Raw genomic sequence first — 14,372 nt, 5'->3', positions numbered from 1 at the left:
TGAAGTTATGGACTGAAGAAAATTATCATGTTGTGAAAATAAGCTTCAGTTTTTTAATTAATTTATTGTTGGATTAAAAATAAAATCCTAATTTTTCATGATTTCCGTTATTGTATTTTTAATGGAAATAATACTTTCTCCAAAATTGTCAATTTGTCTTAAGTCATTTAATAATAAAGTTTCACTTATTTGGGGATTTTGTTATAATTTTTCTGGAAATATTTTTTTTTTTTTTCTAAATTTGAGTTTAGAATAAAAGTTTAATTTTTTTTTTTTTTTTTTTTTTTTTTTTTTTTACAACGATTAACAGCAACTTTAATTATTTCTCTTTTGCAGTCAAAATGCAGTAAGTGATGAGAATGAAAATAAAATCAAACTTCTTGAAGAATCGCTTCAAACTTTTATTGTTGAACTCAGTGAGATGAGAAACCTTCAAAACGAATATTACAATTTATTCAAAAACTGCTGCAAAAATGCCACAGCCATTCATTCCAATATTAAACAGGAAGTTTATGCTGCTCTCTTGAAGGTAAACTGTTTATTAGACTTCTGTTCAGTTTTATTTTCTGTTTTTATGTTAAAATGATTAGAATACAAAATAATGTTATGAATTGTTTTAAAGAAATGTTCTATTGAAGGTATGGGATCAGATATTCATAAAATTTCAAAACCCTATAAAAACAATGGTAAACGAAACAAAAAATGTAAGTAATATGATCCCAAGGCAACCCTGGCTAGGGACAGTTAGTATATATGTATATGTTCTTTTATTTAAATATTTTTTATTATAGTTTCTATATGATATAAAAAGACGGTATATTCCTTTCAATTTCAATGGACAGAAAAATTTGAAAAATTCAAAATATATAAAAAAAACATTTATTTTAATTTTTAACTTCAAACATGTTCAAGAATTTTAAAGAAAAGAAACTTTAAATCTTTTGTTCAGGTTTTGGGTGGAAATGTTGATGAAAACAATGGAGTGGCCGAGAGTGTTGTGCAACAGACTCTCATGACTTGGCTGCATGGCAACTACATCAGTCGTTCTGAATTAGACAGTCAGTTGAGTGTTTTAACCACATCTATAATAGAGAAATTCCAAGAGATGATGGCCAAAGAAAAAATAAACTCTACTGTTAATCTTTCTGGAGTTAATTCTGGCATTTCTGAATTGGTAAGTATTTAAACTTGAACTTGCTGAAAATAGTTTCTGTACATTTGTACAAGTGAGACATAAATGTTGTACGCGGTTCATTTTTGACATTGAGGTATTCTCAATAACACATTTGTGTAATGATATTACCCACACAAACAAGAGCATCTATAAAAAAAAAAAATAAAGGCAGCGTAACGTGTTTATGTAATTCATGGTTATAGAAGATATAACAAGAGTGCTCAATTATTTATATAAGAGAATATATATTTGTATTTAATTGACATTATACATTAGTTTGCTCTACCTTCAGTTTCACCAAACCACTGGAAACTCAATCTACAGGATTAAAACTAAATGCGATTCATCAACTGATATTTTGATAATGTTACAGTAAAAGACACTATCAAATGTCAATTATATATCGATTATAAATTAAAATGAAATCTTTTACTAAAATAATTGAATTTTTAGTATTGAAAGTAAATTATAAATATGAATCCATATTCTTAAAGAAAAATTGTATTTTCCCATTTCTCCCTTCAGTCACAGTTTTGCTGGACTAATATATAATGAATGAATTTACACTACACTAATCCCTCCCCTTCCATTTGGTAAAACATGAAACTTTATGCTTACAACTGTAATAACGTTAATATTTTAATTTTCCAGTTTGTACGATCCTTGGTAGACGAAGCTCTGGTGAAGTTCAATGCTGATAAAACTGGAATGGCAGATTTTGCTTTGGAATCTGGAGGTACGTTTTTGTTTTCTATGTTCATCCTATCTCCATAGATTAAACCATTTAATGACTCTATTTGCCTATGCGTTTTTGATTTTCCATATTCTTATCTTCATGGATAATTATGAGCCATTTAATGACTCTATTTGTCTATAGCATAATGCAAACACACAGGTTCACTACAAAGTAACAGTAATAAAATTGTACTGTCAAATTAGATTCTATTTACTTAATAAGTTTGCAGTAAAATGTAACTTTTCTATACTTTGGATAGATGAAAAGTGAGAATATATATTTCTATTTTTCTGTGAAACAATGACATTAAAGCTAAAGTTATCTAATATATATATATATATATTATTCTTTGTTATTTTCTGTTTGTGTGGTCGATAATTTTTGTAACAAAAAAAATAGAAATCACCAACCGGTTTATGTATAACATGTTCGTTTTTGTGAGAAAACAAAATTTTACTTTCAATTTGATTTTTATATTTAAAAGGAAGTTATGTGATAATTTACTCAGTAACTGATATGCACTTTTACTTGCCAGTATCATTACAACATTTAATAGAACACCTCATTTGTCTGTTTGACTATCATATTTTGAAAAAAAAATATTTTTTATGACTTGTAGAATTTCATAACTGAAAAAAATAATTCAACTGTAGCTTAAAAAAATAACATAAATACAATAATCCTCGCCAATAAACTAATTCTTGAATAAACAACTTTAAAATCAATCTGCTCCCCTAACAAACCACATTTAAACAATTATTTTTATTAGAACTGTCATTCTCCAATGATCACAAATTTTATCTTTCCAAGTGTTAACTTTTATTTAAAACTAACAGGCTGCCCTGCATTGCCTGATCCTAAAATATGATATTTTTATTAATGCAGATTTTGTATTTATACTGGCAGGACCTGTTAACAAACGTTGCCCAGTGGAAGCATACACCAATCTCCTCCCCCCCCCCCTCCACCATAAAAAATTAAACTACAGTTATTGTTGGTGGCCAATGTCCTAATGTTAAGAACAGCTTTCAGAATAGACACCCCTAACCTCATGTTAAAAACGTTGTATGGAATAGACCCCCAACTTCGTCATGGTAAGAACAGCTTTCAGAATAGACACCCCATGTTATGAGGGGAGGATTGTCTAAGTATTTGCCTTCAATTTAACCTTGCTATTTGTTGTTAGCATACCCACTCGCAAAGACTATAAACCAGAAAAAAAAATAGTGCGGTGGTAGTGTCATGTGGAAAGAAGTAGACTTGTTTATCCCACGTGTGTAGAATGGTGAATTACCGTACATAATGCATATTATTATATCTCAAAAACTACTTGTCTTTGCCAAAGTTAAGAGATTGTCTTATTCAGCATAGTCTAAAACCTATAAAAGTCATCGGTTTAAAGGAAATTGTGTAAGTGGAGCTAAGGTAATAAATTACCTTTAAAAAAAAATTAGTGTCGATAATGAGTCATGAAAAGAGAAATAAAAAGAAAACAAATATACTAAACAAATAAGTCTATCTGTACACAATGTAATAAAGGGTAACTTTTTGTACTTGAGCAGTGTAAATTATTTGACACACAAAAAATTTAAAAACTGGCATACATGTAGTCAAATAAAAACTGAATCCGAAGTAATGAGGATTTTTCTGGATGTAATTCAGGCTCTGAGTTTAAAAATGTATTTTATATAAAAAGAAATAGTTTATATGATTTGTTAGTCTGTCAATAAATGAAGCATCCAAGTAGAAAATATTTAAAAAAAAAAACGGGGTGGTAGAATCCAAAAGGTTCCCCCCATACACACACACTCCCAAAAGAAAATAAGATCGTGTAATGGTATAGAAGTCACTCCAAAATCGATAAATAATTTTTGGTTTTTGCCTAATCACCCCAATCCAGGCATGGTGCCACTTTGATGTAGGGGTCTATTATCTGGGACATAAATGCATGGATAGTATGTAATGAATTGAGCAGCAAGATGTCTGTTTCCAGTACACATTTTTTTGCGCTGTTTTACAATAGCTTATTGTGCAGAGGGAGACAAAAAAATTTTTTTAAATAGTTGCGGTAGCTTTTGTAAATGTTTTCATCTAATAAAAACCATACCATATCATTTTTTTTTTTTTTTAAATCAAAGAAAAAGGTGCCGCCGCTTTTGTAAATGTTTTCACATAATGAAAGTATCGTTGGTTCGTTGGTCTTCTGTTAATAGTACAGACAAGTTTGCATTCGTTAACTAAGAAATTAGTTCATTTTATCATCCCATAATTTAGGACACTAAAACCGAACATGACAAAAAGAAAGCTGTGACGAAATTTTTTTTTATTGTAACAATGTGTAAATAATGTAAACAATGCAAAATGGCATGATTTACGATGCTGAAACCAACGGTAATTGCAACATTACCAGAAAAGTCTGCGATAACTTATTTGTACCAAATTTATGACTTTTTTTTTTTTTTTTTTTTTTTTTTTTTTTGTGTGTGTGTAACTTAAAACTAAATGTTAGAATGTTTGTAAACATCAGTCTGTAACATTGCGGAAAAGCAACAATAGGAAATTATAATTGGTTTAAAACAATGCGTGGCAATGTGTGTACTTATATCCTCACCTATAACAATGTAAATTTATGAATATGAGCGTGTTAGTTTGTTTTTTTTTTTTTTTTTTTTGTTTAATATGCATGAAAGTGATTCGTGTAGATTGAGCAGCCATATTGTTTAAGGTTTGACATGTTTGTTTTTTGTAAGAATGTGTGTAATCCAGAATAATAGAATTTTATGTTATGAACTTGTTTTTTTCTTTTTGTTCCACCCCCCCCTTGTTCACTGTGCACTCATGGGAGGCCATACATACTTCACTTGTTAATATGAATATCAATACACAAAAGAACCCAAATTTATAAGAGTATAGATAATAATCCGCTTTAAGCTGACATTTTATGAGTTGCATTTTTTTTTTTTTTTAAATAAGTTTAGTGCATTTTTTAAAAAAATTTGTCCTTATTTCAGGTGGCAGTGTAATTAGTACTCGTTGCTCAGAGACTTTCACAAAGACTTCTGCTCGCATCAGCATCTTTGGTCTTCCGCTGTATTACAAATCAAATTCTCCCAGGACTGTAATTCAGGTAAAACAATTTTTCTTTAATCTATTGTAAAAATCTAAGTAGTTATCAATTTAATCCGATTCCACAGAATTATATATCACATCTTATGGGTTGATTTGCTGTTAATCAAAGTTTATTTATGATGTCAGACTTAAGTAACTTTGTGTGTGTCAAATCGCTATTTAATTTTTCCCAGTCATTTACATACTCTTACAGTTTGATATCTATTTAAGATGGGTAATTGCTGCACAAATAGATCTCATCAGTCCATTTACTTAACCACTCTTTTATTAATATTTGTATACCTTTTAAACTTATGATTTATTCATTTCTAAAATTCTTATGTATTAAATCTGGTACTACCAGATTATGCTGTCTAAAGATATTTGCTTATATAAAGCACCACATAAAAACAGTATATGTATGTATATATGTGTGTGTATTCGTAGACTTCAAGACTTTCGACAGTGTGGCATGCTGCTCTCTGGGTGACCATGAACTACATCAGCGCTAATCTCGATCGCATCATATACAGAACCTCTACAATAAGACCAACAGTGCCTTTTACCTCAATGGGGACATCGGAGAGTGGTTCCGAACCACAGTTGGAGACAGGGATGTTTACTCTTGCTGACAGTCTTCAATGTTTTTCTTGAAAGAATTATGACAGATCACTTAAAGACCAGCAAGAAACAGTCAACATTGGTGGCAGAACACTCACAAACCTGCAGGCTCAGAACAAGAACTGAAGAACCTGGGCAGCAACTAAACAGATCCTCCACAGCTTGCGGCATGGAAATCGGTGCAAACAAAACTGATAACAGATAGTGACAATGGAATCCAAACTGACATCACTACCAATGGAGAAAAGCTTGAAACTGAAGAATTTCAAATACTTTTGAACAATAGTTTCAGATGAGGAGTTCAAACCTGAAGTATTCGCTAGAATTGCAACAACAATTGCAGCACTAGCTAAGTTGAACATCATTTGGAAAGACAAGACGGTCAAGCTCAGCTCAAAGATAACTTCTGTGTTTCCTTGTCCACTCCATTTTCCTGTATATTTGTGAAACATGGACCCTTACAGTAGAATTAGAGAAGAAGATTCAGGCCTCATGCCTGCTTGGCATTTCTTACAAAAACCACATAACCGATGGTAAGTCAAAAACAGAATAAGGCAAGCCATTGGTCCTTATGAAGATCTTTTCACCACAATCAGGAGGGCACAAACTAAAATGGCTCATCAATATAACAAGAGGAGAGAGGCTTGCCAAGACAGTGCTCCAGGGTACAGTCAGAGGAGGAAGAAAGAAAGGAAGACAGACGAGATATGAAGGCAACATCACAAAATGGATAGGATTGAAGCTGAGCGAGGCAGTCAAACGTGCGTAGGACAGGGAAGGATGGAGAGGACTGGTTGACAGGTCATCTGTAGCGCCTCAACAGCAACCACCACTGGGCAAGTGAAGCTGAAGATATATTTGTGTGTTTATTATGGTCTTAAAAACCTACAAGAATTGATATGGGAAAATTGTTTATTTTAATTACAGATAACTCTAATCTCTCTTTGTATTGATCATCTACAAAAAGTTTTGCTGTATCACAACTATTCAGTGTGGCTAAATATATATTAATGTTGAAATGTGATTTGAAAAATTATCTGCATTTTTACGATATTGATAGGTATAAATAAACCAAAAAGAAACATTTTCTCAAGCGTCACTCTTGTATCAAAGAAGATGTGTTCAGTATTGTCGTTTAGGGGAAAAGGGAGTACTAACTATAAAAAGAAATGTCATAATGAAGAGATTTTCAATTGTAAGAAAAATATATTTGGATTACTATTGTTTCAAACTATGTAACCTCTGACCTTCAAGTGCGTCTTTTGAAAATTGGAAACATAAGGATTCCCATAAAGGTTAGAGGTTACACTGACCAAAATGTTTGCAATAAGAAAAGTACCTTGTATGTTTATTTTAGTTTTTCTTTATTTTTTGATTTAGGCTGATGTCAATGCCGGTGAGTGTTGGCCCTTCAAAGGCAGTATTGGAACGTTAGTGATTAAGTTATCACATAAAATTAAAATTACTGCCTTCAGCATGGAACACATTCCTAAATCCATCTCTCCCTTTGGACATATTGAGAGTGCGCCCAAAGATTTCTCAGTTTATGTAAGTGCAGCTGTTTTATTTTACTTTCTAATATTTAATCTTTTGCTTTTTATGTACACAGACTTTTATTTTTAATGTATAAACATAAGCAAAAAATGTAATCTTTTTAGAATTTAATAATATCTTGGCTTGCTTGAAATTATCTGCTTTTCTGCTCACAAACAAGAAACAACCCTGTTTAAAAAAAAAAAAAAAGTTGGCCGGGTGTTTGGAGGTGTAAATAGTAATACACACAGACGAAAAAAATGCTTTGGATAATCACAGATTTCAAGGTAGTTCTACTAAAATAGCCATGTTTTTTAAACCAAAGCACTTAAGTTTTCAAATTACTACTGTTTTGTTCGGAAATGAATTTCAAATGAATTAATAAATATGAATGTACATTATATATTATAAGAGATTTAAACAAATAAAGTGATAAAAATGTGAACGTCATAAAAATAAAAAAAAATAAGACTTTAATATGATGAGTATCGAACATTTTGAAAAAACATTTCATCGGACACCCACTAGTAAGTAAATCATTCTTTTTACTATCTTTATCAATTAAAAGTATTATTCTATGTTTAGTAGGACTGCGGAATTGATAATAATTTAAAAGGACCTACCCGAAAAAAAATGTTTTTATTTCTCGAGTTTGGTCAAATTAATTTAGTATTAGTAGCAGCAGGAGCAGCAGTTGTAGTATTAGTCATAGCACAGTGTAAACAACATGCGTTCTTTAATTTTTATTCACGAACGAATTAAGAAAAACATGAAAATATTAATATAAATGTTCTGATATGTTTAATTAAAGCTATCTTATCAGAATAACATTAGTTTAAAACTCTTTGGTTTTCAGAATGTATAATAACAACAATCCCAACCAATTCGGCATTGCAATTTCTCACATTTCTGGTCAAATTTAAAAACATGGTTAAAAAAACAAAAACTTTTGTAGATATATAGCTTGCATGCACTTTTATTCATTGCATTAGTTTTGAACAGCGAATTAAAACAATGTTTTACTGCAAACAGCCACAAATGTTTTTTCCAAATCAAAAGATGTATGAAAATCTCGTTTGTATTACTACACACAAAGATTTGAAAAAGTTGTCAAAAAACAAATATATAACAAATAAATGTTATCAAAGGCAAGATAAGTTACTTTTCTACCTAACTGGATATGTTTTTAGTGTTTATATTTAATGTAACATGTTTATTCAACTCGAAAAACAGTGTTTACCAATGTATTCAAAAATTTTAAATGGCGGCCGACTCTCTTTGAGGCGGTAAGTTTGGGAAAATGAGTTATAAATAAAAACAGACAAAATACTGTTAGAAACTCACTCAATATATGTTACCGTGACATAGGCGGATATATATTCGGTGGGTTTTTAACAGTATTTTGTCTAGTTTTTTATTTTTAACTCATTTTCCCAAACTTACAGTGTGAAAGAGATAGTCGGCTGCCATTTTTAACTTTCCAATACATCGGTAAGCACTGCATGCTTTTCGAGCTGAATAAAAATGTTACTTTAAATTAAAACACTAAAAACATATCCAGTTAGATAGAAAAGTAACTTCTCTTGCCTTTCATAACATTTATTTGTTATGTATTTGCTTTTTGATAACTTTTTTGAATCTATGTGTACAGTAATACAAGCCCCGTTATTTATTTTATTTTTTTTTTTTCTACTTATTAAGCGAAAAGTATTTTTACTACCTGCTCCAGCGTAATATAAACAGCCTATGGAATAAACACCTTCAACCTCGAAAATAAAAATCAACAAATTTATGGAATTTTCTTCGAAATTTCGTAACGCAGTTTCTTATTAAATTAAAACTAAATATAACATTTACTGACTTATTTACCTGTCGAATACACACACATATATATATATATATATATAACTTTCTAAAACACTCTTTAACCCTAACAATAACACTAAGTTCGAGTGGTAAGCCCCCCCTCCCAACAAAGTACTTCTGTAAGCCACCTACAAGCGTCTAAAACAAACAAAAAATAGATCCTTCCTTAAAAAAAAATGCACATAAAAATAAATTGGATAACTGTCCTAAAATGCTAGAATGGCCTGGAAATGGTGAATTATTTTACATTAAATTTTTGTGAAACTAACCGCCCCCCCCTCTAGTATTGTTTTTGTTTCTGTCAAGTCTTCAGTATGTTCACACATAATTTTCCTTAGCCCTACTTATTCAAAGTCCGAATGGCAACTCTCCCCATATTCTCATTGCATAGGAACCCTCTTAAGACCACACATAATCGTCTTAAAAAAATAAAACAAAAAACATACGGGATTTATCTCCCATAAAAAAAAAAACCCAGTTAACTGCCCTAAAACGTTAGAATGACCTGTAATGGGGAATTATTTTACATTAAATTCTAAAATAATTTGTTTATCTTTCATTAAAGTTTTTCATGGCATTCCATACATAATTGCCTAAAAAGGTAGAATCACATTTTGGAGGGGTGGTCAGAAGGGGTTGGGTGGGGTTAATCTACAATAATACCAAAGAAATATTGCAATATATTCATTTTTAAATGGTCCTATGTTTAGATTTAAGTTTTTTGTACATAAAGCACGTTACAATTCAACTTTGGGTTCTCCAATTTTTCTGTTTATGGATACATGGCATTTTTAAGGAATTGCAGCATATTTATGCATATTTACTGCAGATTATTTGGAAACCATGAACTTTGGGAGATTTTCAGTCACATATTCTGATTCCTTGTACAAAAATACACTTATATAGTAAATTTCATTGCTTAGTCTTGTGTTTTAAAGATATGACAGTTTTACTGAAAAAGTAGTGTAAAAAATGTGACGAAACGCATATGGTCTTAAAGAGGGTAAAATATCCAAACATGTGAGGCACAAAAATAGCCATAACTTCCTTAATTTTAATCAGATTTTTTAAATTTAAAAAGATTCTTTCTTAGCTCATCAAGCTCTTTCTATGTGTACCAATATTGAAATATTTTAAGCTATTTCAATTTTTTCATGTGTATTGCTTAGGCTCAAACCCTTGACGCAAAGGTGGAAATGAAAGGGAAAAAAAACCCAGACACCTAACCACCTCGGCCACAAGGGGAGAGGAAGTGAAAGCTGTGTTAATTTATCGTTTATAAAATGAAATTAACAGGTGCTCAAAAGTTAAGTCGCGTGATGTTTGACCTTGACGCGATTTGTGCTGCAAGCCAGTTTCTGTGTGACGTAATCCCCCATTGAGGAGCTTTAGAACTACGCTGAGATAGCTTATCGTTCCCGGATGATGCCAGATAACCCAAGGATTTAAGATAGAGAAGATAAATATATATGTTTTGCAGTTAAGTTGATGACAGGAAATTTCATGTATAACATTGTCTGGCCTTGGTGAACTCAAAGTCGGATGTCAAAACTGACATCTGGCCTTGACATTTGTAAGAATCAGAATTCAAATCTCAGGTTTGGGAAATGTACCCACGTAAAACCTGGGGCTTTTTGATGTTGTGGCGAAATCTTATTGGCTGGGGAAATTTCCACCCCATCCACATACCTCACTATATATCCAACTGTCGTGCGAAGATCAGATCAGATGGGAGAGATTGCTTGTTGATTCGAGAAGAACAGACCGTATACAGACGTGACCCCTCCACCTTCCTCATCCAACCATCTGTCGCTGTCTGTGAAGAGATTTGAAACTCTGAAAGTGCTTACTGAGAAATGAATCCTATTTGTAAAAAGATTTGTACATAACTTTACGAAATTAAGGTTCAGTAGACTAGATACAAGTGTTTGTTGTCTTTCTGCCTGCGTGAGTTTGTTATTCGTTTTCAGCATACCAGATTTCATGTAAAACCTCAGAAGACTAGACGATACGAGCCGAGAATTCCAGATAAACAGAGGTCATAACCACCTTCTCAAGGGAGGGGTTACATCTGTTTCCCCCGCCCCATCTTTTGCATTTGAAAAGCGAAAGAAACGTGCAACAATCGAAAAATCTGGAAAAAATAGCACGTGAAAGTCAGGCAAATTAAATACACACGCGACCCCCGTTCGTAACTCGTACATGTTATCATTTACACAGCATATAAAAAGTTTTAAAAAGGAGCGAGCCGACCAAGAAGCCCGGCAAAAAAGCTTTTTGCGGACATACAGAAAAAGTGCACACACATACATACACACACACATTTTCGCTTTTATATATATAGATAAAATATTCATTCTATAACTAATTTATGTTAAGTCTGTAAAAATAAAATAAGTTACTTTATAGCATTTTTTTGTCATTAAAAATAAGAAAAAATATTACATCTTAAATCTTTAGAAAAAGTATAACAATATTTATGCAAAAATAAAAATGTATGAATAAGTTTCTTACAAACAAGTATTTACTGAATCTCTTTTGATTTTAAAACTTGGTCCATCTTTTTTCACCTCTCTTTATAGAGTTTATCTGGTCCAGATGATCATAAAGGTGTCTGTTTAGGCAACTATACTTACAAAGATAATGGGAGACCTATTCAGCAGTTTATTACACAGGTAATGTTTATGTGTCTTTGTTTGTTTTTTTTTGTTTTTTCCCCCCTTCCCCCCATTTCGGAGAGGGATCTATGTTTTCAGTGGCTTCTGTGTGTCCGTTAATCCGGACTATTGCCAGATAACCGTCCATTAGTTTTTTCTGAAATTTTGCCACAAATTGTATTTCAGTAAATAGATGTGCACTGTAAAAAGAAATTTTTTTTACAAAAATTCCCATTGCGCCTAAGGGGCTTAAGAAGTCAAAAATGCCCCCAAAATAACACCTTTTGCCCCATAATTTTTAATCTATCCATTAGATTTTTTAAAACTTGGCCAAAATGTGGAGCCCATTGTTCTTAATATAAATCTAGTATAGGTGACCCTGGCAAAATTCTGGTTCGTGACCCCGGGGACTTTTAGTGCTAAAAACGCCTCTTTGTGGCTCTTTTTTTATATTTCTCAACAAAAACTTGATATGTCTGCTGACTATATAGTGGTTTTTCATGGTGATCAACTCAAATATACATGTTAAGGCCTGAAACTGCACCGTTATCTATTTACACTGGGATTCGGCATCCTCAGGGGTTCAAAAGAGCTAAAAAAATGGCCAGACTGACACTTTTTGCCCTATAGTGTTTGATCCATTCATTAGATGTTCCTGAAAATTGGCTAAAATGTGGAGGCCATTGTTCTTAATACAAATTTAGTATAGGTGACCCTAGCAAAAAACATAGTTCGCATCCCTCTGGGACTTTTAGGGCTAAAAAAACATGCCGTTTTGGAGCTCTTTTTTTTCATATTACTCAAGAACTTGATATGTATGTCTATATAAGTTTTCCATGATGCTGAATTCAAATATACATGTCTTAGGGCATGAAACTGCATCATTCGTCCATTTTTACTGGGATTCAACATTCCCAGGAGCTCAAAAGGGGTCACAACTGCCCCAAAATTACAAAAAATTACACTTTTTACCCCATCCATTAGATTTTTCTGAAACTTGGCGAAAATATGAAGGCAACATTGGCACTTCACACTTCTCACATTCATCCTTTCTTCACTATTTTTTTGTGGCTTCATCTCACATGCAGCACAAGAGGGGGACCATGCATGTGTGGCTTGTTTTTAACCCATTATCACTAAAGATTTTCTTTTTATTCCAATATTGTTCCCATATGAAATACTAAATTTATTTTTCATTATTTTATTTCAGGTGAATAATGCAAACCCAACACAATATGTGGAACTTCGGATTTCCAGCAACCACGGCAGTTTAGAATATACTTGTCTTTATCGTTTCCGTGTACATGGAGTTCCTTACACTCCTTAAAAATCAACAATAATTTCTGTACGGCTTTAGTTTTTTCTAATCCGATCATTTGATTAATTTTATACCTTTCATTTTATTGTTGGGTGAGTTAAGGGTAGTTTTTATTTTAAATCCAAGATCTTCATTTTTGTGTCCGTAAACTGTCCTTTATGTAAATTTGTTCCAATGTTTCTATCATTTACGGAGAACCTTTCACTAATATCTTGTCTTATGGGAAGTTGGCTTTTTTTTCTTAAGGATCTGATTCATTTTTGGTGTACACGTTTGTCTTTATCTTCTAATTTTATTTAAATGTTTATAATTAAAATATCTTAATCTATTAGAATTTTTTATTTTTATTTTAGAGGTGATATGTTATGTAGGTATATAAATTTTTTAAGATGGTTTCTTTAGTTTCTAGAATATTATTCACTTTTTAGTTTTGTTCCCCCCCCCTTTATCATTGTTTAAGTCATTGTGTCTTATTTTAGAAGTATGAAAACAAAATATAATGCACTTACTAAATTTGAAATATCTTATTAAATAAAAAATACTTTAAAAAATAATTTGAAATTAAAAAACAAAATTACACTTTATTAAAAAGAAAGAAAAAGTTTTGGCCTTGTCCTTCCCAGACTTGAAAGATAGAAACTAAATTATTGTTTTTTAATTTATAATTTTAATGAATAAAATAAAATTAATTAGATTTTATTTAATCTATATTTGTGGAAAATATGTCTAAAATGATTTCAAAGCTTCACATTCATTTGACTTTCTCTTCATTTGTTCTGGCCATGTCTTAAGAATGAATGGATTGAAATCTTTCATTGTTGTATAATACTCAACTCTGCTTTCCCATTTATTTGGGTAAACAAATATTTAATATTTTATTTCATTTTCATTTTGCCATCAAATAACTTTTTTTTTTGTACTCAATTATGGGTTGATTGTAAATACTTTTCATTGGTCAAATGGTTTACTCCCAGTAGATTCCAATTTGTTGTGTACATAAGCATCATCTTTCCACCTTTTTATTTTCTCACTTTCATTAATTCGAAGTCTTAAGAATTTTTAGTTTTCTGCCTCGATGTTGTATTTTATTGAATCTTAGAGAAATGTTCCTGTTTTCTCAACCATTGTCTCGCAATGGATTAAAAAACTGTGCTGATGCTATGATTTTCTCATGAGTTAATCCCACAAGTGCCCCTCCTATTACATTGACTAAAATCAATATTTTTATGTAAGAAAAAATATCTTTAATATTCCATATCTTCAATATTTCACATAATTTGAATATTGCTTCAATATATAAGTTCATTAAATTCTCATAAATTTATAAGAAAAATATTAAAAAACAATATATAAATTTTT

At 31.3% G+C, this 14,372-nt stretch overlaps 1 protein-coding gene across 4 annotated transcripts in view; it reads left to right on the top strand.

Annotated features, from left to right (window-relative positions):
* Positions 1 to 13,604, top strand: part of LOC145252703 (uncharacterized) — a 118,853-nt gene extending 105,249 nt beyond the window's left edge. For all 4 annotated transcript variants that reach the window (XM_080112530.1, XM_080112532.1, XM_080112529.1 and 1 more), the window contains 7 exons: positions 337 to 529; positions 950 to 1,174; positions 1,826 to 1,910; positions 4,922 to 5,037; positions 7,020 to 7,187; positions 11,621 to 11,713; positions 12,906 to 13,604. In XM_080112530.1, coding sequence (XP_079968656.1) covers positions 337 to 529; positions 950 to 1,174; positions 1,826 to 1,910; positions 4,922 to 5,037; positions 7,020 to 7,187; positions 11,621 to 11,713; positions 12,906 to 13,022 — 997 coding nt within the window. In that variant the 3' untranslated portion in view covers positions 13,023 to 13,604. The remainder of the gene's footprint in view (positions 1 to 336; positions 530 to 949; positions 1,175 to 1,825; positions 1,911 to 4,921; positions 5,038 to 7,019; positions 7,188 to 11,620; positions 11,714 to 12,905) is intronic.
* The last annotated feature ends 768 nt before the right edge of the window (positions 13,605 to 14,372 follow it).

The sequence above is a fragment of the Euprymna scolopes genome, chromosome 29 (genome assembly GCF_053919585.1).
Source record: "Euprymna scolopes isolate OS-2025 chromosome 29, ASM5391958v1, whole genome shotgun sequence".
Taxonomy (NCBI): Eukaryota; Metazoa; Mollusca; class Cephalopoda; order Sepiida; family Sepiolidae; genus Euprymna; species Euprymna scolopes.
Note: the sequence above shows the minus strand (reverse complement) of the source record. Positions and strands in the feature narration are given on the sequence as shown.